Source organism: Halyomorpha halys, unplaced genomic scaffold (genome assembly GCF_000696795.3).
Source record: "Halyomorpha halys isolate HHAL.00 unplaced genomic scaffold, Hhal_1.1 Scaffold932.1, whole genome shotgun sequence".
NCBI classification, from domain to species: Eukaryota; Metazoa; Arthropoda; class Insecta; order Hemiptera; family Pentatomidae; genus Halyomorpha; species Halyomorpha halys.
This window is the reverse complement of record NW_027115188.1, coordinates 215,765-241,319: the sequence shown is the minus strand read 5'-3', so window position 1 is coordinate 241,319 and position 25,555 is coordinate 215,765. Positions and strand designations below refer to the sequence as shown.

General features: G+C 31.4%; 1 protein-coding gene across 1 annotated transcript in view; it reads right to left on the bottom strand.

Moving 5' to 3' along the window:
- Window positions 1-25,555, bottom strand: part of LOC106687229 (phospholipase A2 inhibitor beta) — a 58,575-nt gene that overhangs the window by 23,025 nt on the left and 9,995 nt on the right. Inside the window, exons 3-8 of the mRNA XM_014430990.2 lie at window positions 24,548-24,698; window positions 24,381-24,452; window positions 20,150-20,221; window positions 16,973-17,044; window positions 15,649-15,896; window positions 1,729-1,862 (exon numbers count right to left, since the gene is read on the bottom strand). Of these exons, the coding sequence (XP_014286476.1) occupies window positions 1,729-1,862; window positions 15,649-15,896; window positions 16,973-17,044; window positions 20,150-20,221; window positions 24,381-24,452; window positions 24,548-24,698 (749 nt within the window). The remainder of the gene's footprint in view (window positions 1-1,728; window positions 1,863-15,648; window positions 15,897-16,972; window positions 17,045-20,149; window positions 20,222-24,380; window positions 24,453-24,547; window positions 24,699-25,555) is intronic.

Here is a 25,555-nt window from a genome sequence, read left to right as displayed (position 1 = left end):
TGTACAGTTGTAAATTACAATAAATAAATAATAAAAAAAAAAAAAAAAGTAATTGACTATAAAAGGGTTTTAGAAATTATTCGAATGATGATTATGTAGCTTTCAATTTATTTTAAAAAAAAATAGAAGAAGGAAGTTAATGGCACGACAGCAAGTGGGACACGACCGCAGTACCTGTTCGAAGATAGCTGGAACCACGTACCATATCCGATGACCAAGTCCTCCTGGAGAACTGGGCCTTTTGTCCTCTACGGGAGGGCACCAAACACTTGTGGCCTTCGCACACTCGACACCCGATCTCTGCTTCCCTCAACCATTTCTATTCACCGACTCTTGCGCCGCTGACCCTGCTATTCAAAGGCTACTAGCTAAGTTATCGTTTATTGTTCAATGAATTTAATTTAGTAACTAAGTCAGAATATAATCTTCAATTATAAAAAAAAAAATTAAAGACTATAAAATTAATCAAACGTAAAACCATGCTTTCAATAGGTTATTTTCTTTTTGAATGAGTTTCATTTTATTTACGGCGTACGTTTACAATATGAAACTCAAGTATCTTTTAGAAATTCGGTAAGAAAGAGCCTTGGACATTTCCATGCGGTACTTTAATATGCTGACTGTAAATATATTTCTTCACTCCCTGGGTATTATATGCCACCACTTCCGTTGTAACAAATTTAAAGAATAAATATTTATTTATTGTCCTTACTTATTTTTCATATCGAACATCAGTCTAATAATAATTAAGCTTTAATGAATAATCTAATTGTTTATTTTTCCCAATTCATAGTATATATTATTATTGTTGGGACAAGGGGTGTTTCGTGAATGAAAAACCAATCTCTTCTCCATATTAAAAATATTCGCTGGTTCGGATAAAAAAAATAAAATAAATAATTAAAAACGGAGGACTTGAAATAAAATTTTGCAAAAACAAATGGTGAAGAAAAATGAAATAAAAAAAAAATAAAAAGAACCTTTCAAGTGATATACAAAAATTTAATGATATTAAAATATATTTAAAAAAAAATTATCCTATTATTACAAAAAATAAATGAATTATGAAATAAAAATATGTGTGTGTATATGTACAAAACTTTCAAAAAACTTGACTTTAAACAAAATAAATAGTCAAATTTTCACTAATTTAAGTTAGTTAGTCACTAGTTAGGAAATTAAAAAAAAAAAAAAGAAAAAAGGAAATTTAAAATTTGATCAACGAAAAAAAAAGCCACTCACAGAGGGTGACCGTGGATTTCGATATGCTAATGACAATACTTCCCAAGTCTATCCTCATCCGAGATGGACGTTTTCAAGCCAAAATAAACTTATAATTACCGAAATTAAAAAAAACAATTGGAAGTTAAATAAAAAAAATATCTGATGGTTAATAGGAAAAGAAAAAAAAGTTTAATTGAAAATAAATAAAACTTCGAGTTTTAACAAATATTTTTGAGATTGTAGAGAAACAATTAGTGTGTTGTGAAGGAATGGCTGAAAAGGGGAAATAAAAAATGCATAAGAATGGAAGGGAGAAATAAAAATGAACAAAGATACAGACAGAGAAAACTCAGAGAAGGTAACGTCATAATTTTGTGAAAATTACAGAAACGCGTTGAAGTCAAAATATTAAACATATTTTTTTCACAAACATGACTATTTATCTGGAAATAATTAACCTCATTATAATTATTTGTAGCATTTGGGATTTGACAGAGTACTTACCTCGTGGATTCGATTGGAAGTGAGGTCGAGGAAGGCCAGCTGTGGGAGGTGGCGGAACGTGTTGGGCTTGATGTAGCTGAGCTGGTTCCGGCTGGCGGAGAAGCTCTCTAGTCTCAGGGTGTCCTTTAGCAGATCTGGAAGGAAAAGAAGATTTATGTAAAATTTATCAAATGTCGGGTGTATGTAAAGCATATTCCATGCTTTACATACATATTCCGGACCTGCAGCTGTACTTGACGAAGAAATATATTCCAACTCCTGAATTTGATGCTAACCGCAGTTGTTGGGAAATGTCTAGTGAATAAATTCATTTATTAATATAGCCAAGTTGGACAATAATTTAGTCGTGACTTTATTCATTTGTCGTTCGCGAATAAATTAATTAGTGACTAAATGCATTAGTCTCTAGTTGAATGTATTATTTATTGAGCAGGCAATAAGTATACTAGGCAATCGGTGAATAATTTAATGAATAAATTTTACCTAAAGCTAAAAATAGTACTTGACTGTTTGTTACTGGAATTACTATTCATTGGCCAATTAAAAATGTATGAAAGTTAAATTACACTACCTCCTACTTTTTTAAAAATTTTTTAACTAACATGGGGAGATTCAAGATAGAAAAATAATACTTATCGAGCAAATTAATTTGAACTTATCTATTCTAAAATAACGGGTAACAATCCATTTTTTAAAAAGATTTTTCGAATTTTGATTTGGTTAAAGGTTATTTGGGATTATTTTTATTAACAATCCATTAATATTTGATTGAGTTAAATAAAGACTTCTGCTCTTTATCAAAGTTTGGACTTCCATTGGATGGTAATGGGATGGTATCCATTTCATATCTGTCTCATAATCCATAGAATTATAGCGGTCCGTAAATGTTTGATTTTCCTCACTACATTTGAGCACACCCAGCAGCCTTTTTCAAATCAAATGATATGAAATTCAATATTTAGGTTAGTTTTCATGGCAGGACAACACCGTAAAACTAGTAATAAATTTTAGTCATAAATCCGTCCTATCTTAATATTTTTTCATAGTTTGTGCAACTCTGCAGTTCTTCCAAATGGATTTAGTGAGTTGAAAATTTATATGTAAAGTTAGTTAGTGTTAGAGAAGTGCCTTTTGTGGACCTAAACCTTTTACTCCTTACTCCACCATTTTTAATGAAACAATTAAATAATTTTTAAATTCATTTTCTAATCAAAATATTGGAAAAATAGAATCTTAATGACAAAGCTCTATTGTTTTCAATGATTTTAGTTATAGTTTAAAAATGTCTCATCTTTGGTCAAATCAGCATATTTTCAGTTTTAGAACATCAGTACCAATGTCTGAATCATTGCTAGCACCAGTCTGATTTCATCAGAAAGACTGTTATTAGGCTGAAAAAATGTTTGTTATATTTTTTGTTATTACATTTTTTTAGTGGGAGCCCTTCAATCATTAATAATTATGCTTCGTTTCGTATTTCTAGGGAAGATTGGGTATGAATTTTTATTATTTTCGCGTACTTATGTCACTTTATTTTCATATTTATTTTATAATATAATCGATCAGTAGGCTATATAGGGTGCCATGGAAATTGTGATGGATTTATCTTGTCGCAATGGTATTTATATTTTTAAATTTAATCTATTAACAGTGAGTACACACAAAAAGCCTAAATAAAGGCTTTTACGCCTCAGGAAAGACGAAAAAAGAAATTTGATAGAAAATGCATATTCTACAATATTTTGCTATATATTGAACTTCTCAATATTTTAAATATTATCAAATAGGTTTTTGCCTATTACTAACATATGGGTGCTATTAAACCCTGAGAAATCTTGGTTTGTTATAAGAATTAATATGGTAGATAGTATTAATACCTGTCTATACTTATGAAGTCTTCTATATCCGATGAAAAGCTGACGAATACAGGATATTTGGGATCAAAAGGGTCTATTAAATTAGACTAGATATCAGCTCGAGAAAGGGATCAGATAGCAAGCTCACAGGATAAGTCAATTATGGTTTAATAAAACAGTTATCGGCACTCTTTATGATATATGCTTTGGGGGTGGAGCTACGATAAGCCAATGAGAAGAAGGTAACATCTCTAGATATCCAAGGGAAGTCGAACTGAATTATGGGGAATACAGAGATAAGACATTTCGATCTAGAGAGTGAAGGACGCTTTAAGCAGAGCATAACGAACCGATGATAGCTGGCCACATCACAGAACATCACCTACCACCGCGTGCCTTATGACCTACAGCTTTCCACCTTTTCAGATATATATTCATATATAATGCAAAGATATTTTATGGAAATTATCAATCTGAATCATGGTTATAATACTACATCATTCATAGGTGGTTTAAATATAAATAAATAGGCTGTTTATTTGTGTAGCTTGAGGATTACATTACCCAATACTACTCCCGGATATATTAAATGATCATAATATTGTATAAAGATATATAATTGCTACTTGGTAAACACGCCTTATGTCTTTAGAACAGCAATCCAATGATCATAGGTTTTAAGACTCAACTATATTGAATTAATATTGTTGCGGCCAACAACAACAACAATTGTTTCCATTTTATAAATACAAATAAATCTATCTGTAGTAACCCTTGGTATTAGTTAATATTTGCTACAGAGGTATTAATAATACCAGAATTCTCTTTTCTTCACCTTACACGGTTGGGCTAGGAAAGGTTCCTTTTGAACCCCTACCCGCCGTAACAAATATAGATAATTTTTGTTTAATTACCTTCAGTAATGATTGTGGGATCCCATAGACAAAAGATATGAAACATAGTAACCCTTAAACATTATTTGAAACTGGATTTTTTGAGAAATAACGCATTATTAGTAGACACGCAAAATACAAGTAAAGAAGGGCTTAAACTAATAGAATATGGTAGAATAAACGAAGACTTTGATAGAACACTACCTGACCATAAATCTGCCTTCCGGATCTACCATTATTTCTGATTGGGAGAAGCGGCGAATCCTCTGGCCTTAAGGGCCACTTAGGATGAAGCTAATAAGAGAAATAGTTTTATTACCGACTCATTCCCCGTGGAGATCCGGTGAGATTAGGAAAGGAGAAGATTAATTATCGTTTTGGCAAGGGGGGTCGGCGTTCTGTTCATGAATATGGAATACCGGTTATTTAGCTCTCCTTCTTCGAGCTGCTTCTCTTTTATCGCCTGATTGCTTCGCCTCTGTCTTTTAGAATTTCATTAGTCGTTAGTTACCTTTAGGGACCCAAGACTGCAAAAGGATTACTGATGAAACGTTATAATGTATGATACCAATGGCTAAATTGAGGAATGTGCGGTAATAAAGAGGTAGCTCTGTTTATGGCTGTTTTTTTAGCCAGTAAAATATTTTCATTCTATCATCACAACCCTTGAGAAATGGTATCAAGACTGGAGGATTAAATTAATGCCATCAAATCAACATATGACTTCCTGTCCTACAGTATCCTTTTATAATACTCCACATATCATTGTCCGCTACCCAGGATTACATCTGGACAAACGACTAACTCGAAACCCTCATACAAGACTGACGGTCTATACATTCAGAGGTTTAGAGCTCCACTAAAACCATTGAATTCTTCTCATATCTGATCCTTACAATCCGAAATCCTTCGTAAAATTCTTAATATTCCTTACTTTGTCTCAAGTAAAATAATCCTTAAAGACCTTAATGTTCCATATGTTGCCGATTTGGCCAGAACCAGATATCAATCCTTCTCTCTAATCATCGAGACCCACTTGTATCTAGACTTGCTTCCTTTATACCTGATAATCCTCCTATGGGTCTGAAAAGAAGATAACCTCCAGATCCTCTGCCCTAGAAATACTATTTGTATTTGTACTATTTCTACCTATTTGTAGATTCTCCTGTCGAGGGTATCATGATATAATATAACTCACAATACATTTATTTGTTGTATATTTGTTTAATACATAAGTAAGTTTCAATCAAAATCAAAATGGTGCATTTCTGAAATGAAGATGGACATATTTTGTTGTGAAATCCTTCCTGGCACTTGAGGTTCTGGTTCAAGGTACTAAATTCTAAGAATATTATTTATTTTTTAACATAAGATACAATATTAGCCATCAAATTCCTCCCGAATCTAATCCTTACAGTCCAAAAGCCTTCGTAAAATCCTTAATGCTCCTTATTTTGTCGCAAATCAAGTCATCCATTAGGACCTTATGTTGCTGATTTGGCCAGAACCAGATACCATTCCTTCCATGATAAACTTCCCAATCACCCAAATCCACTTATTTCTAACCTGGCTTCTCCTTCATTACCTAATTATCCTCCTAGGCGTCTGAAAAGAAGAAATGTTATTGGGTTTCTATCGATGGATCCTGTTCTTAAGATCCTCTTCAAAGCTGAGTTATTTATATTATATGAAATTTATTCTGAAAACATACTAAAAAATATCTAATCCTACTGGCTTGAACTGAAGGGCACTACTACTGAACATTCCTAAAATAAACAAGTCTCTCCACCATGGTCTCAACATACCACGTCTGCATGATATCATACTATCCAAAGTTTCAAATTGCCTTCGGAGTGTTAGTCATCATCTTAATCTTCTAGCACAATCCCTATCGAGCTCTAACCATACCTCGGGAGGCTAAAACGGCAGTAGCTCCAAGTCCTTTCGTAAATATCTTATTGAATTCCTGACAATGATCAGCTTCTAATAAAGTCTTTTCATTTAATTCTTAAGCGCCTGTGACTCATAGTTTCCCATATCCAATATTTACTATTATTAATTTAATAAAAAGAATTGTAGATCAATACTGTCTTCTATTTTTTAACTGGTGGTGGTCATCTACAAATAAATTAGACCACTATATGCAATAAAGAACAAACATTTTGGTAAAAATATGTTTTATCAGCTATATTCACCAATTTTGAAGAATTTTCATTTCGTGATTTAAATTTAAGATTAATGTTCCCTATGTAACCGATCTAGCCCGAACCAGATATCACTCCTTCCATTATAAATTCTCTAACCACTCAAATCCCCTAGTTACTAATCTTGCATCCTATTCCATTCCTGACAATCCTCCGAGGTGCCTGAAAAGAAGATGGCCACGAGACCAGCTAATGTAAAATGCCATTAGAGTGCTACCAATGGGTAGTTTCTCTACACGCCTGTAACACTCCAATTTAACTTAGAACAGATTTACTAAATGTATTATGATGTACAGTTGTAAATAACAATAAATAAATTATTAAAAAAAAAAGATACAATATTTGTCTGATTCGAAATTAGAAACCTGTGAGAGTGGATATCGATTGTTGTTACTAGTCATAATCATAATGTTGGTGTACTGATAATTGATGGTTTTCAAGCATTGAGTTAAAAATCTTTATGGATTTAAAAACCGTCTATATGTGTTTATGAGTATGTTTCGTGTTACTTTGAATGATAGGTCGGATATAAAAGGGAAGAAAGATAACAGGCCCTGTGTTTTCAGTATTAAAAAATGTATTGGAAAAAATAAAAGAAAAAAACAAATTTTTAATCTATCAAAATTCTTCAGCTATTTTCTTCATTATTTAAATTTTAATTTAATTTAAGTTAAATCCAATTTAACTTAGAACAGATTTACTAAATGTATTATGATGTACAGTTGTAAATAGCCATAAATAAACATTAAAAAAAAAATAAGATGCAGTGCTCCTCTATATCGCTATTAGAAATAGTGATATAATGGACTGTTTGTATTGCGAAATCAATAAATTATTTATTTAGCTTAAAAAACAACGAAAATTGTTGGTTAGTTAGTCATTGTATACAAGGGCTCAATTATAAATCTTACAGTAATTCTTAACGATCATAGTTTAAGTAGAAATGGGATATGCAAACAAGAAATCCGCAACAATCAGAGAAGCAATTTGTAAAAATGGAAAAAAAAATAAGATGGTATTCTAGAAATACTGTAGTCAAATTTGAAAATTGTATTTTAAATGTGATGATTAAGTATCAGATCGAAGTTAAAAAGTGCCGTAATTAGTTTTATGAATTTATTTTCATTCAATCTACATTTGAAGGCACCAATCTAAATTAATCTTACAAAATATTCAGCATGATAAGCACTCGGTTGTAGATACCCAAAAGCAATGTCCAACTTACGATGTGATGTCCTCAGACACTCTATTGTTCTCTTGCTGAGACAAATCGAGAACATCTTCCTGAACAGTAATGGCAGTCTTCGCAAGAGTTCTATCCCAGGCAACAATGGGTCATTTGTTCACTCGCGTCATCTAAATCCAATTGATCTACTAGGTCTACCTGAATTGAGGATATCATGCAAATTCGGCTGGTATTTCCCTTATACACTAAATGTTTAAAATGTAAATTTGGCATTTGAAACGCAATAAATTATATAAAATGCATTTTATTCCTAGTCTTGTTTAAATCGGATGAATTATAATTTAAAAAAAATAAGTTCAACGTGATTATGTATATATTTTATAGATATATATTTTAGTAATATATGCCGCACAAATACTGGATCTGATATAAAATAAATATTTTCATCTTCCTGCACCATTATAGTAATTGAAATTTTATATTTATGAATATTATTATAAATTTATTTCTATAAATATTTTATATATTAATACTGAATATACATGAGTTAATACTGTTCATTGTTTAAATTTTTTTTTAATTCACAAAAATAGAACTGATTTCTCACAACTAAGATATTTATTCACCATCTACCGACATTCCTTATTTATACGTGTCACGCCTGGTAGGGAGGTACGCCATGATTCGATTTCAATTTGGCAACTTTCAAGTTTTTACGTGATGTGTTGTGTTTAGAACCACTTAGGTTCGTCGGTCTACTGGCCTAATGCGAAAAAGGCAAAGAAGGCGTTAGAACAGTGCATCGCAGCAGTACGTGTAATTCCATATTACAGATCTGTTAATTGCAACTGAGTAATTTTATTTTCTTATCCGGGCCATATTAATGTTCATATTATATTATATATATTAAATGCTTTCCTTTCAAAGAAAACATATAGATCGTAAGAACATTTGAATGTTTATGAATTATTTAAAATCTTCATTAAAAAAAAAACCCATAACCTCTACCCGTGCTTCACTATGCCAACTCCCGATTTTTTAGATACTTCTACTTACCTGGTTTAGCATTTCTAATGTCCGAGTTACGATCCTGATTAAAATGATATAGGAGATGCCGGATTCACACATCTTATCATAAATATGAAATGTATGACACACGTAATACTATTAGCTTCATGCTTAACTGAATTTTATTCTAAAACATATTTGAGCGATTATGAATCATTAGTACTGGCATGAAGCACGGTTTTTTTAACACCCTCTTCTTTTAAAAGAATTATATAATCGCGAAGTAGCTCCGTTCAAAAAATAGTTAGTCCAACAGACATTTAAATCCTATATAAGATGAAACCGAAGAACGAACTATTCCATAAAATAGTTTGTTTATTCTTCAGTCTATAGGCTGTAGATTATTATCTAGAATCTTATACCAGAGATGTATTTTATCTATGTTTTTAATACGATGGTTTATTTATTAAACATTGCCTAGAATGGGTGCAAAGTAATTTAAAGAGAAAAATATAGATTGCCCTGAAATGCAAGAGGAATAGAGTCAGAGCGAGAGGGCTAGAAAGGGGTAATAAAGATAGAGAAGAAGCTAGAAGAAGGAAAGGGGAATGAGTTTGAGGTTTATTAAATCCGCATTTGTAAGTGCATCAAGTTTTTATAAATTAGTTTTCTGTTTTGTATTGGAATACATGCCATTAAATTATTGGAAGTACACAGAACTAAGCTCATGAATACATGCCACAGCACTTAAAAATAAGTATGACTATGACATTGACTTGAAATGTAACTGCATAATGTTCATTTTATTTTATATACCTATTTATTTACCTCCGTTAAAGCCTAGATATATACGAGGGGGTTGGTCTACTGAGTAAAACAACAAACAAAATCTGAGTAAAAAATAGACAAAAAATAATAAATAAATAGAAAATCTTAGTGTAAAAAGAAAAGATAAAAAACTCAAACTAAAATATAACTAACTAAAAATAACAAAAAGTCTTAAATAAGATATAGTTAATTAGATAAGATATAGTAAGAAAATAAGAAATAATTAATTAACCTAGTAATTTACAAAATAAAAACAAAAAAAACAAATATCTTGTTGAACCAAAAGTAAATTAAAACTTCTTCAAGAATACTAAAATATTAAATGATTTTTCTCTAAGAAATCAATTTAAAAAAAACAAAAAACTAAGAAATAAATCCGTAAGTGAGTAAATGAGGCTGTTAGATATATAGCCTCCTCAGGTGAATTACAAAAAGTATGAAACCAGCATCCTTTCTATTTTGATGGCCTGACTACAAAAAAACAAGTAAATTTATGATGATATATATTTGTATGAATGTTTTTTTCTCATTAATATGAAAGCAGTGCAAATTAAAATGCTGTAAAAAAAAAAATCGTCAGATTAATTCAATGTACGTAGTCTGCTGAAATTACAGGAATCAAATTGAAAATTATTTCTACCCAAGTAAATACTGAATTTTTTTATCATCAGCTACATGTACTTATGTTAATTTTGTTGCGAATGTTAAAGCTGAGATAAAATTCATAGAAAAAAAGAATCGACAAGTATTTCTATGGACGATGTTGTAGCGGCTGTTCATAACTAGATTGATATATCATTCTCCAATGATTCCAACAAATTACGACGGCTATCTTTAAGTAATTACAGATTTTGAGATTATCAAACATGTTCTGCTCCGATCGAAACTGGATAGTTCCTCAGTTCTATCAAATCTTCTAGGAATCTGCGATTAGTACCAGTTTACCATCAGCTTAACGATCTTAACGACCTTTCAGCCACTAGATTTTTGAATTCTCACTAGGTTGTAGCTGGTTCCAGTAAATATGCAAGAATAATTAAGTATTGCAAGAATAATATTTTTGTTAAAAATTATTTATTTTAAACATATGTCAGATTCAATTAGTTATTAATTTAGAAAAGAAAGTTATGTATAACTGAGGATGCTCTGTTACGGATACTAAACTAATAACTCTCCCGAGCAAAAAATACCCGTTTAGGGTATTAAAAATATCCGTTTTAACCGACAAATGACTGCTGTTGTATAAGCCTTGACAGTGGAATATCGTTCACTTTCCGTAATTGCGACAAAAGTGTTAGCCACTACCATGGTATAATTATTTGTTAGTAATGTAACACTAGGTCTGGGATGATCTTTAACAGCACAAGTAATGTCAGCGTACTAACAGTCGCAATAACTGCCAAGTTTAACTGTGATATGAATACGCCTTAACAGTGAACTGCCACAACAAACAACCTTACCATATGTTGATAGGTGAGAAAACATTGATCTTATATTTTTGCCCAAAAAAACTTAAAATTGTTCGGCACCAGGCCCCAAAAATAATCCTTATCGGGTCTCAAAAATGAAACTATCCCGGGTCCTAGAAACAAATCCACAACAGACCCTAAAAACAATGTTGCCCAAGAACTTAAAATTGTATGAGACCTGGGTTCAAAAAACAATTCGCCCTGGACTCCAAAAATAATCCTCATTTCCCTAAAACAAAGTCACCCAATGTTCGAAAATTATATTCATCACAGGCCTCAAAAATAATTTTTTTCTAGACCTCAAAATAATAATCTAATGAGCTTCAAAAGGTGCCTATGTTTTGAAATTCAAAATCTAAGGAAAAATAATAACTTGTTAGCAATAGAAAAATCGTATAAAGATTAACTAAACAAAACTAGAGCGACACAGCACGAGTGCTCTACATTGAATGCCAAGCCATTTTACCCAAAATCCCCAATTACCCGCTAAGACAAAAAATCAGTAAAATATCTGTCTCGAGAGTGCTGCTAATAGATGCCTGCATTTCACACTGAGCGAGTTTCGACATGTTTCGCCTTGTCACCTCCCACGTGACCTACGACCTTAGCTAGAAAGTACTGTTAGCACGTGAGAAGTGACTATAATCTAACGGTTAAATTGTACATGAAAACTGCCAGTTTTATGACCTAGTCCAACGCAACTTTTTAATTTATATCTGATGGAAAAAAAGTTATAAAACTGTCAAAAAAGTTACAGCTTAGCTACTTTACAAGAATTTTCATAATAAGAAAGTTTTGATAATAGTCTCTTAAAAACTCACAAAAAACAATATATGGTAAATATGCTATTAATTTAATTCAATACTAGAAATGTTTTATATAAGTTTGAAATAAAAGTTCTAACTAGGTATTTTAAATAAAAGTTTCAATGCTTGAGATGAAGAAAATTCCAAAAAAAGAAAAGGCATGCTTACGCCAAACAAAATCTTAAAATCTAATAAACTGATATTCACCTTTTCAAATGTAACATGAAACGCAAAATATAACTTGTAAACCCAGTAAATCAACATATGCACCGTTAAGTTGCTATTGACAAGTTTTGAAAATTAAAAAAAAAAAACATTATTATTATCATGGAATTGGTTCAGTAAATGTGGATCATGTGACAAGAAAAACAAACTTTTTTTTTTGTTATGATGATTCGTCCAGTTCCGTAAGTATTTCTCTCATTTGAGAAGGGTCTTAAATAACCACAACTTTTATTGCAAATGATCTAAAGGAATTGCTCAGGAAAAGAATTGTGATAAAGAACTTGGGTATCAAAGTTATTGCAAAAAGTTTCTTGAAAGAATATGCGAGTTTAATATTCTAACGATAAACTTCTATTTTAGAAGTTCATACGTAGACTGTTTCTAAAACCTTACGAATGAAAAATATGATTTAGATCAAGAACTTTCACATATAAAAGATACACACAAAAACTCTAATAAAAATATGTATAGACGTTCAACTTCACCAATTTCTAATCTGCATAATATGTAAAATGTGTTGTTTAGATCTACATGCGGTACAAAAATGTTTTATTTTACTATGCCAGCGATGTACAAATAATCCAAAGATAATTAAGAAATAAGTAACCACAGGATGTGATAGTAAATATTTTACTGATGATATACGTAATACATTGTTTATATTTAAAATATTTTTCAAATGATCGGTTTTGATCATTTTAAATGGAAGTGCAGCTATTGGCCAAATGGTATTGGTAACTAACTGGTGGGGAACGAGTAGGGCATGTGGGCCTAGCGGTTCTTTTTGCCTACCCTTGGTCCTACTTAGGAGTTGCTCTCGCGTACTAACAGAGGTGGGAGTCCCAAGATTCGTTTCTCGGGACCGCCAATAAGTAAATATTACCCAGGTTGAAATAGAACCCACATTGTTCCGAACCGAGCGATCTGGGACCCACGACTCAATGCCCAACGGCCTACGCGTCCTTTTGGCCCAATAAGAGAACAATTTAAAGGTTCAAAGAATGTTTTTTTTATGAATATTACTCATTCAATATTATTACAGAACATGAGTAAAAAATACTATTTTCTTCATGGAAAATGCATATAATTAAAAATCAACAACCAATATAAGCATAATTTTTACACCCCTGAAAAACGATATCTATAAGCCTTTGAACAGTAATTATATTTTAAAATTAAAATTTGATCTATATCAGCTAAAATATCTCCCATTAAGTGGTAAAAAAATGATTTGAATCAAGCTTTAAATTCATGATAAACAAAGTTATTTGTATTGCCACTATTTAATTGATTTTTTGGGTCATATAATAGCTTGTCTCTTGTTTTATTTAGTTTTTTCTCACTAAATACAGTAAAGTTAATAAAAGGAACAGCTTGTCTGGATTTTATTCAAAGATGAAATCACATTCAACACAGTAGATTTTATCGGACTTTTTTTTTCGCCGAAAGCCTGAAAAACAAGATCATCATAATGAGATATTTCCGTCACACTAGACTATAACATCTATGGTTAAACGAACAAGCTATCTCGATACGTATTCGGCATAATCCCTTCAACTTCTAAAGGCTGCAAGAAAGCATTATACCAATGCATTGCTGGTTCAACGGCGGTTTCAGTCGTAAATACTCAAGTGCAAAGAAAATCAAAAGTGACAAATAATACTTTAGTAATTTATAGGTATTTAAGAAAATGGATCATTTAGTACCAATCTATCAGAAATCTATTTTACAAATCTTTTGGTCAAAACAACAGTAAGAAATCAAATATTAAAAGATAATGAAATTATATAATAATATATCTTTTATATATCATTATTGGCATTAAATAATGGTTAAATTGATAGATTACATTGAGTACGTATCATTAATTTCGATTGTACTGTTAGTATTTTGACAACTTTTTATGTGCATAGCCAATCATTTTTTCGTTAGTATATGTTGTAGTATTTTATTAAAATGGATTTTTTACTTGGACAATTAAATCCATTGCTCCTAAAGTGTAAGTATAAGTTCATAATTATTTTTTATACCTAATTTGGTTCTTAGAAAATAGCAAACTTCAATACTGGAAGACTTCAGAATAAGTAATATTTTCATAGATAAATATAATTAAATATTTTATTTTCATAATCAGTAAATTTTAAATGAGTTTCTTTTATATAAAATAATGTGATGTTCTTACAGTAAGATTTGCTCAGAAGATTTCTGATAGATTGGTATTAAATGACCCGGAGCTATTCTGCAATAGCAATAAATCATAAGTCATCGTTTGTCAATTTCGATTTTCTTTGGACAGCTGTGAGTATTAACGAATGAAACCGCAGTTGAACCAGCAATGCAGTACTGTAGTGCTTTTTGCAGCCTCCAGAAGTTGAAGGCATTAGGCACAATACCCATATTGAGAGATAATTTGCTTGATTTGTATATATAATTGATATATATATATATATACGTGTTTTTACGGTAATATCACATGATTGATTTTTAGGGCTAAATAAGGGTTTAAAACAAGATACAAAACTCTAAACATATTGTAAATAGCGTAAGAGTTTTGTAAAAAAGATTGTTTTTCTATCTATTTTTGCTTGACCCAAATTTATGCTTCATTATTGACAAAATTGTGAAATTTTTAATAATTAATTAATGATTATTAATAATATATAATTAAACAGTTAAATATATATATATATATACATATTTTCTTTATAAAACTGTAGTTTATTCCGTAGTAATTGTTTAGAAGTTATTATTACCGTATGATATGATATTCTATTGGAAAGAGCAATCCTTTCTGTTTGCTAAAATAAAAAATAAATAAGTAGATAGGTATATCTTTCTATCTAGAACCCAATTTAGTAGGTTATAGCCTTAGTATTACTCTAAAACAAGCAGAATTTTAGGTTTTAGTAACTGAATATTAATTTATTTTATATCCTAAGATGTTACTAATAGAAAAAAAGTCTAAAAGTATTTAGACTAGATTATTTAGAATATATAATTGTATCAAACTGGATGACTATAACTTATATATATTAATATAATTTGTGTGTAAATAAGCTTTACATCTTTATTTATTAGAAGTACTCTTAGTAGATTTTAGTAACTCTGAAGATGATTTCTATAACACTCATTATATTGTCTTCAATCAGTGCATTGATGTACGAAGATGAATTCTTTGTGAGTTGGTAAATCTACGAAACAAATAAGTAAATCTATGTATCAATCTATGTGAAGTAAATCTGTTTGCCTATTTGAATTGATCAGAAATTGAAATTCAGTCTTTGAAGAAGTAAAACGATTTTTCTAGAATTTAGTAGCCGTTTGTAACGACTAAATGTTCTACGTAAGTCAATATGAATTCGAATAATAATATTTATCAATTCTTTATGAATAAAATAAGACCAAAAGAAATAATTAAAAAAAAATTTAAATAAGTAGACAGTACCTGAAGGGAGGAGAGTGAGGGAGTTGGAGGCCAGGTCGATAGCCTGCAGGCGAGGGAGCCCAGCCAGCCCCGGAGCCGTCCTCAGCCTGTTATTGCTCACATCCAGCTCTTCCAGATGATCCAGTTTCTCCAGGAGCTCTTCTGGGAGTACACTCAAAGCGTTCGAGGCCATGTTGACCGCCACCAGCTTGGGCGTCCATCTCAGGAGCTCTGCGTCTAGCCTCTTTAGTCTGTTGAAGGAGAGGTCGCTGCAAGTAGTCATTTACAGTGTAGTATCAGTGGAAGCTTCACTGCGAAATATTATCAAAATGAAATCTTTATATGCACCATACGCACCTGAAGTATTCTCTCGCATCACCAGATCAGAATGTGTTTTTTTATTTTATTTTATTTTTTTTTTGTTTTTTGTTTATGCCACCCACTGTTTAAGTGCAAGTGAGTTTAGTCTACATAAAGGACGTAGTTCTTTATAAAAATATAATGTTTTATTGTAGTATGAAGATTATAAGATTTTTTTCTTCTTATTTTTCGGATATATAATTTTTGTTAGTTGTACATACTTAGGTATGATTTTTTTTTAAATTTTACTTATTTTTTTATTTGTTTCATTCTGTTGTGATTATTGTAACTCAGTAAAATACAGGGAAATATTTGGATTTTTTGATTGAGTTGTAAGCTTACGAAGTATTGTTCGTAAGCTTGCATGGGGGAGTTATAGTGAGAGCCTATGTTATAGATCTTAAGATGTAGGTCCCTCTGCCAACAAACCTTGTAAACTATAAATAGATTATTAAAAGAACAAATAAAGTATTCTTTCAGTAGTATCAATGAATGTCATATCTCGTATCCTTTTCCCTTGTCTTTGAGATTTGAACCCGTATTCTCGTATGTTATATATATTAATATATATTTGGGTTTCATTACATAAAACAATGTTTAGTTAATATTTAAAAATCGCCAATTATAAATTGATTAGTGATGGTAACGAGTCAAGAAAAAACAACAAGCTCTTTGATAGATTATTTATGTAATTATATGTGTTATTATAATATGATTATATATGTTACCATAAAACCTTTATTTTTTTTTCTCAGTTGTGCACTGATGATTACTTTGATAAATCATCAATAAAGATAATATTGAGCCTTATTCACATTGAATTTAAATTAAAAATAATAAAAAAGATAGTTATAAGAGTTTGGGTTCGATTTTTAATGATATGTATCTGAATTCTTATTGTATAGTAAAGTTTTACTTTTTATTTCGAATTCAAGTTGTAAAGGATAAATAAATTTTAGAATTAGTAATGAATTATATTTCTTACAGATTTTCTAGACGACCTTGTTTCCTGAATACGTTTTTATGCAGATGCTCTATCATGTTGTTCCTCAATTTTCTGAAAATACATATTATACTTATTAGTAACAATTCTAAGATTATAAAATAATAAAGATCTTATAAAAAAATTCTAATATTTTAACACGCGAATCGGAATTAATTCGCTATTCATGCTGAAGGCACTAGCTAGTTCGCAATCTGCAACAATAATCTGGCTGGCTGGTGTCATTATCACCCTGCGACAGTCCCACTAACGAAATCTGTCTTTGCGGTTCCTTCACGGGTTTAGTGTCTCCCTAGCGACACCTAGCCAGAAATTAATGTAGTTATCTTCCTTATTTCTTTTAGAAAAACTGCTTATGAATTTGTTTTTATTAAAATATTCAAATTTTAAAGTTAAAAGACCAACCATATATTTTTTTTCACCATGAAATTTCCTGATAATTGATACCAAACACATAAACATACATATTCATATTTACAGAACAATAATCAAGTCAAAACCCCAGAAAAAACGAACAGAAAAGAAAACGTTTAATGAACTACTTATCTAACCTTCTAAGCACGCTATGATAGTGCCAAGGCCCTGTTTCATCATGAAATTAATTGTATAAGTTCATAAATACATGTATAAATACAATAAAGAACAAGCACAGAACACTTTTTGGTAATGACTATTAATGATTCAGTCGAAATAAAATACAAATTAATAATGATAGTGTTAGTTTGTATTTAAAAAAAAACAGGTCCCAGGGCGTAAGTATAATCAACATAAAATGTATATTTATTACAATATTATAGTATAATATTCATTATAATTGTCGTATATTATTTCAATAATACATAGTGTTCCGTTGAAGAATAAAAAGAAATTTTAAATAATTCTTGTGGTGATGATTTATGTTAAATTATAAATTTTTTGGGTTTGTGAAATGATGTACTTCTAATAGAAGAAATTATTTAAGTTTTATTAAAAAAATTCAGGTACTAAAGTAAAGCATGCCGAGATATATTCTGATTATTGCGCATGATATAATACAAATCTACATAATATATGCTACTATTATAACATTTTAAATTTTATTTTAATTGTCCTACACCCGTTTAGCCACCCGATGTAACAAATAATTTAATAGCCTCTAGTTTGTCTGGAAAATATTAATAACGCAAAAGTTGGCTCTTCCTGACCAAGTTGTGAGCTCTTCTGCCGTCGAGTAGTCTTTGAAGGAGATTAGAAACCCGGCTGATTAGAAAAATATTGGACGGCTATTATATAACCTTGCCAATCTCTTTTATGAACTCTCCACATCAAAGGATTCGGGCCCTTCTTCTTTTCTTTCTCGCTTCAATAAAGAAAGAAAAAAATAAAGGGAAATAATATCCAAGTTTTATAAATTAAAGGGAAAAAAAATCCAAACAGGCAGTGACCGGAAGATACTCTCTTGATGACTGTATTCTGGCATATTGAATAATTATTAATTAGCGAACAAAACGCGCTTTAAAAAGATAACTATTAATAAGGTACTATTAAAAAATTTACCTTACAGCATGTTATAATGACAGTATAGTCCCCACTGATTGATATCTATGTACATGATATCAATCAGTGGGGACTATTAACTTTTCGGAAGTAAATTCCTTAAAAAATATTATTATTGCTCCGAATTATTTCTTAAATGTTTTTGAGGGTAAAATCCGTTCATCGCTTCAGAGCATCCTCATTGTCTATAATATATAATTTCAAACTGATAGAAACTACATCTCCTGCCTGTTATATCAAATTCGAAGTGTGAAGACACTTTTGAGGCACATCCTGCTTCTATAAAGAGAGCTAAATAGAGCCTTAGGGATTACCTAGAAGTTAAATAGGAACATTGACCACACCACATTCGTGAACAGGTGAAACGATTTAGGGATGGTCATGGCCACGTCACCTCACAATTTTGAACCTTACCATCTTGAATTTTGTCTTCAAATTTTGCAATGATAACGTAGAGGTTCTGCTTTTTTCCTACTAAAAAAAAGGTTCCGGGACCCAAAAGAGGTTGGGAATCACTGTTCTAAAGTAACAGTACGTCTTATTATTGTTTAAAGGCAACCACTTCAGGGTCATTATTGCCTTAGTTTCCGATTTTTTTATTAATCCTTATTGCCTAAATCTCCGAATTGAAATATATAAATATTTGAAAATGGGAACTCATGGTAAAATTTTATGGTAATGTTATGAGTATTCAAAAAAGTTTATTTACAGTCTGTTTCTTATCCTACAAAATTAATTCGAGATCTGCAGGTAATTCCTACAAAGATGTGAGGGAGTCTTATGCTTGGCTATTCAGCATTGGATATTCAGTTAAGATGTATGATAAGTAGCGTGCAAGAGAATTATACAGGTGGAGAATCGCGGGCCATAAGGTAACCCTGTGTCAGGGCGCATATGACCTATTCGAAGGAGCGTCAAAATCACCCTCTCTCTGCGCACCTTTCTAGTGGATGATATCCATGGGGAAACATCACTTCTAATTTTCCGTGATTTATTCTCGGTACGTCCTTACTAAGTATTGAACCCATGACGCTGCATGGCATGTAGTAATACGCAAATTTCTTATATATATCATTATTTTATAAAATAAAATAATCATATACATTAGATTAATGATTTATTATATTGGTTGTTTGAGAGTGGTTTATTCTATTATTAACACAAACAACAATTGATCCACTTTTACTCTACTATTTATTTCAAAACATCTCCAACGTTTCGGCCCTCAGGCCATTCTCAAGGAGAGAACCTTAAACAACTCTGTTTATGATGTTGTTAATGTTGTCAGTAAGGTTGAATCTATACAATATTTTGTGTGGAATAGTTTTAAATTTATATTATCAAAAATGATATGACATGGGCAATTAGCCTGCGAAAGACTTTTTAAAGGATATATGACATGAATGTTTAAGGTTGTCTCCTTGGAAATGGTCTGAGGGCCGAAACGTTGGAGATGTTTTGAAATAAATAGTTGAGAGTAAAAGTTTTTTTTTTCTACGCTAAACGAGGCATTTCTGCCATTTTATTTGAGAGTAAAAGTGGATCAATTTTTTTAATTTCTGTTAATAATAATCATGTATATGTTAAGCTAATTAAAGTTATGTGATTATTCAAAAGACTTACAGGTGCTGTAGACTTCCAAGAGACTGAAATATGAGCTCTGGCAAGTAATCTAATCTGTTATTTGATAAATCACTGAAAAAAAAATAAAATTTATTATATTTATAGCAACTATTATTTTATCAATAATATGATTTTATGAATCATTTGAAAATTATGGATTATTTTATATCTTTGTGCTTTTAATATGGGATCCTTGGTTATATTAATTTCCTGTTTTCTATAAAATTCAGTGCATATTTGTGTCCCGCTATGTTATCTAATAATTAGAAGTTTATATAATAATAAACATAAAAACTATAATTTGCTATTAATATTTTTTCTCTCCAGGCACCTCATAAGCTTTGTGTTACTTCTTTTGATTAGTTTTATTCTAGTCCACTTTCACAAAGTTATCTAATTGTATTTCGGTGCAGGATAATCTCCCCTCCCCATCTCTTTTTGCAGAAAAGAAGCTGTAGAACAAACTGAAAAGGCGGCATGAACATAGGAAAGGAAAAACAATTTTTCATTTCTTTAAACGTTCATCATTAATTTTATAGAGTGTGCATAGGTGGAGTATTTTAATTCATATTCATTCGCCACGACTTATCAATTTTGCATCAACTCAATTGAAATTACTCTAAGCAGTGTTTAGTAAATAAAAGAGATCTAATGCCATTCCACTTTCTTTTTTAATCCTCATCTACTTGGTCCAGAAGGCTTAGTAGTAAAAAAAAAAAAATTACCGCTTTATTTCCATACTTAATAGAACTAGAAACCTCTCCTTTGAAAGGTATATAAACATAAAGAATTTACTACCAGTACTTCTATGATTAATTTTTTACACGAATTTAAAATAAAATACCAGATATAATTTAATAAAATATTTTTTATTTCGTGCTGGGGGACTTGTTTATAAATGAAAATATGATTATGATCGCTTCTTTATTACTTTTCTCCATGTATCCCTATTCCTGGCCACAATAGCCAAGCAATCTCCCACTCTGCATTGTCTCGTATCGCCATCTTGTGGTTGGTCTTCCACAACATCTCTAGTGTTCCTTGTTATAATTTTGAACTTTATAGCGATTTTGAACCATCTTCTCGTATGAAGTCTGGTAACTTGAACAACCTATCTCCATTTCAGTTGATGTGCTTCTTATTGTGGACTTTTAACTTTAATTCTACCATGTAATTTTCTGTTACTGATGCGGTATTTTCTTTTGATACCAATCATGCTTATCGAAAACTTCATCGCTAATTTTTTACAAAAGTATTTTGTTCCCAACCACGTCTGAAATACGTGTACGTGTACTCATGCTTCCAGTACATTTGCCTTCAGTTCTGGTGACGTAGTTGACTTTTAAAAATACTGGTGAATAAAACACGCAAAAGTATTTTTTCGATCCCATGTTTATCCTTCTATTTATTTAATCTGTTCTATCTTTAAATGAATTGTACTCTTCCAAATAAATATATTGCTCGAAAAAACTGATTTCTTGGCTATTAACTTTGACCTCTCTCTTCTGTGAATTATAATTAAAATCCTGGCTCCTCAAGTCTCTCTTCCGATGCTTCAAGAAAAAAAAAATAAAGGAGAAAAAAGTACTACGTTCCTTCGTACGGGTACTTGAACAATTTTTTTTTAAGATTTGGCACTAAAGTTGCATATCATTGAAGAATAATCTTTGGATGTCAACATTAACATTCGCAATGGTCTCGAAACCGCGGCTGATTTGAGGTTCCTCACACCCTCCTGAATGATTGAAAATTGGTTAAAAGGGAAGTTTAGAAATTATATCTAATTGTGCAGTTTTGTGTTTTTATAGGTTACTTGTGCCTACATTTTAATGTTGAGAGCTATTCAATAGTGCCACATTTGTTTTTCGAAATTAAAGCCTCCAGGTGTTTTCCCTAGCTATAGAAAAATCTAATATTTCAAAAAAATTATTTTACTTTTTTTCAAAATGAAATTGTTGAACTATATTAATTACTATCCTTATTGACAAACTTTTAATTTACTCAATGGACAAAACTAATAATCGAAATTGTACATACTAGTGTATATGTAACTAGTGCTTATTTTATTATTTTGTTTTATTTTACTTATTTCTTATTGTTAGTATTCTCATATAGTTTAATTATGCTCATTTTATTGATTTCTCCGTTTATTTATGTAAAGATTTTATTTATTTTTATGTGATTTTTTTTTCATTTATTTATATATTTTTTAGAATGAATGTGATCATTTATCACTATTATTTATTGTTGTGACGGATTAAAATATTTATCAATAAATAAAATGATATCTTAAAAAATAAAAATGAAAAAATAGGTCATGAAGATAATTCGATGAAACGTTGTTCAAAGTTGTTTTATGAAAAACTGGTAGGACTTAAAAAAAAAAAAACAAGAATCAGAGGACTAAGTGACCTCCGAATCTTTTTTTTCTTTCATTAATTCACCAATGTAAATAACTAATAAATCTTACAAAAATTGTCTACAAAAGATTTTACACCTGTTAACTACCTAGTTGAACTATAAAATTTGTAGATAACTAAATGATGTGAGCTATTTTACTGTTATTATTGAAGTTCGTATCAACGCAACCACTATCACTATGTTGCATACAGTGTATGAACGCTAGATAACCACAACCATTAATGGAAAGGATGCTTTGTACTCTGATGTACTCTTCGCTGACATCTCTAATGTGCTATTTATTCACGGCAGACGAGCCGAGCAGGTCCCTCTAATGACCGCGTGCCGTCCCAGAGGATGATGGTGGCAATATGTGATTCCCTTCCCTCTCCCCCGATCTAGGCCAAGGTCTGGAGCACCAGATGCTTCTTCTATGGCCTACTTAGGTTAGGACACGTAGCCCGGGCTCTGATGTACGAAGGGGGAACGAGGGGGATGGAATCGAAATACTGGTGTCATTTATGTCATTGAAGTTTACATACGATTGGATTTGAAAGTTATATGTGTAACTGATGTTTTCGAGTGCCGACAGGATATATGTTCTTATGACTTAGTGATCTAAGACTGAATAATCACCAGTTACATAGTTTCAGCATTATTGACATTTCAAGAGTTGTTTTGTTGTATTTTGCGTTCCTTATTGGTTTTATGCTTTTCCTTATTCGGGGTCTATAATTATAATTGTTGTCATCTAAATTACCTTAATTTTAATGTTTATAATTTTCAAGAATGCAGGATGCGATGAATCCGTGATATTAACTGAAAAACATGACAAGTAAAACTGGAGTGGACTAAAAAAACGTAGTGATGAGGACGTAAGTTAGCATGTAGACGTTTGAGCTAATCTGTGATTATAATTAAATCCTATCTAAATCGACTGCTAATCGTTTTTCCATATTATTCATTTAGTGCTACAGGAGGAATACCTATCGGCCACCTTTAGCGGGAAGACTATTGCCGGTACAAGTTGAAGGAAGGTGTGGTGGTTCCTGGAAAACCAGCGAGTGAGGATCGGTAAATACCCAATGAGTAACGATCTTAAAAAAGGAAATTACTTCATTATGGTTGGGTTATATCTAGAAACCAAATCGGACAGTCCAAAATAGTAGAACAGACTCTGTCTCACAGCTCCTCAAGGACAATGTGGGTTTCCTATGCTCTTTGCTCATAACATGTAAAACGATCCTCTTATTGTCGGGTTCTGGAGACCTTCGTATTTTCCTGTATCGCCTATGAAGCACTGAGGACCAAGGTTACGGGGAGACGTAAGGCTTTACATTTTGATGAAGAGAGATAAGGTAATGATTAGGAGATCTACCTACAGTAGTTAGTACCCCATAGTATGGGACGTGACGGCCGTGCTGGTTGGGACGCAGATCTGAATGTGCTCGGTCTATATTCTATGGGTAACCGATCTATTGCAGTTAAGGTGAGGAGTTCAAAATTTATTTTTGTGTCCTTTACGAAATCAATTTTAATCCTCCCCTCCCCTCGGGTCGAATACGAACTGGTGCAGCATCTGACACAAACATGCTAGTCATAGGGGACAACTCACCCGGCCACCACGAGATTATGTATCAAATAAAATTACCATTAACCGATCATTCAGATTAACTTTTAATAACAGTGAATATTGAAATAGATACTTAGATTTATAAGATTAATAGACTTATTAAATAAAAGTTTTATTGAACTTTCTTATTAATCTGAGGAAAGACATATCAACTGTATTAAGTAAGAATAGAACTTGATTTTAGAAAGCATCAATTACAGTTCAATAATCCTCTGAAGCTCTTTGAAGACATCCTTATTGAGAGCGCTTATCGTGTTGATGGACATGTCACTGTGAAAATAGATAGTTATCAGAAATATTCTAATAATTTACATTGTAAAAAACAAAAAAAAATGAATATTTTGTGAGTGTGATATAATAGTTACAGTACGCAAGTATCATAAGGCACCATCTGGTTTCTGGGTAGAGAGTCAAATCCCTTTCTCGAGCACGAGACAGTCTTCGTTTCCAGAGAGCACCTGCATGGTCCTTTGGAACACGAGAGCCATCTTTTTGGTGACCTAGTCACTTCCCAGCCTGTATTAATAAATGAAGGTAAATTTATTTATTTAATTAGAGATGAAAAATGAAAAAAAAGAAATCTTAGTAGGCGATAATAGGGACGTGACGGCCGTGCCATAGCACTCGGTTCGGAACGTTGTAGGTTTGATTACTGGGGCAGTTAATATTTATTTTTACGCGGGGCCCGAAAAATAAATCTTTACATTCCCACCTTAGTTAGTAAGCGGTGGGAACTCTAATAGCTACCAGAGGTTGGCAAAAATGACTTCTAGGCCCACTTACCGGGCTTGTTCCCCCACCAAATACCAATATTAATACTAATAGTAGGGCATAATACATAAACTAATGTATAGATGCTGTTGTATGATTTTATCTATATTTCAACAGTAACATAAAAACTTTATCGAGAAGCAAAACCAATAATCCGATTAACACGAGGGAGGAATAAAATAACTAATAGTACTGATAATAAATAACAAATAGTACTAATAATATCCAATCTAATGGGAAAACTTCTTAGCGAAAAAAAAATAGGAGTTTTAATTTAGCATATTTAAAAGTATGTAATGTTATTTTTATTACTATAATTTAGAAAACATTTTGAGCGAAGTTAGGGAAATAAATCTAGAAAGACAAAATGATAAAAGAAATGCAAGCCAGTGAGTCACATTACTTTATCATTTCTTGAATTGAATAGCTAACGTTACGATTGGGAAGAATAATCGATAAGTAAAATAAAACAGACTGAGGTATGATCTCTGTAACGACTAACATTATCCACTCTGTTTAAAAATTCTGCTTCTTTTTTTTCCCCCAAATCACAGTAGACCAATTTCATTGTATGTATAACTCCCGGATCTCCCAGGCGGTTT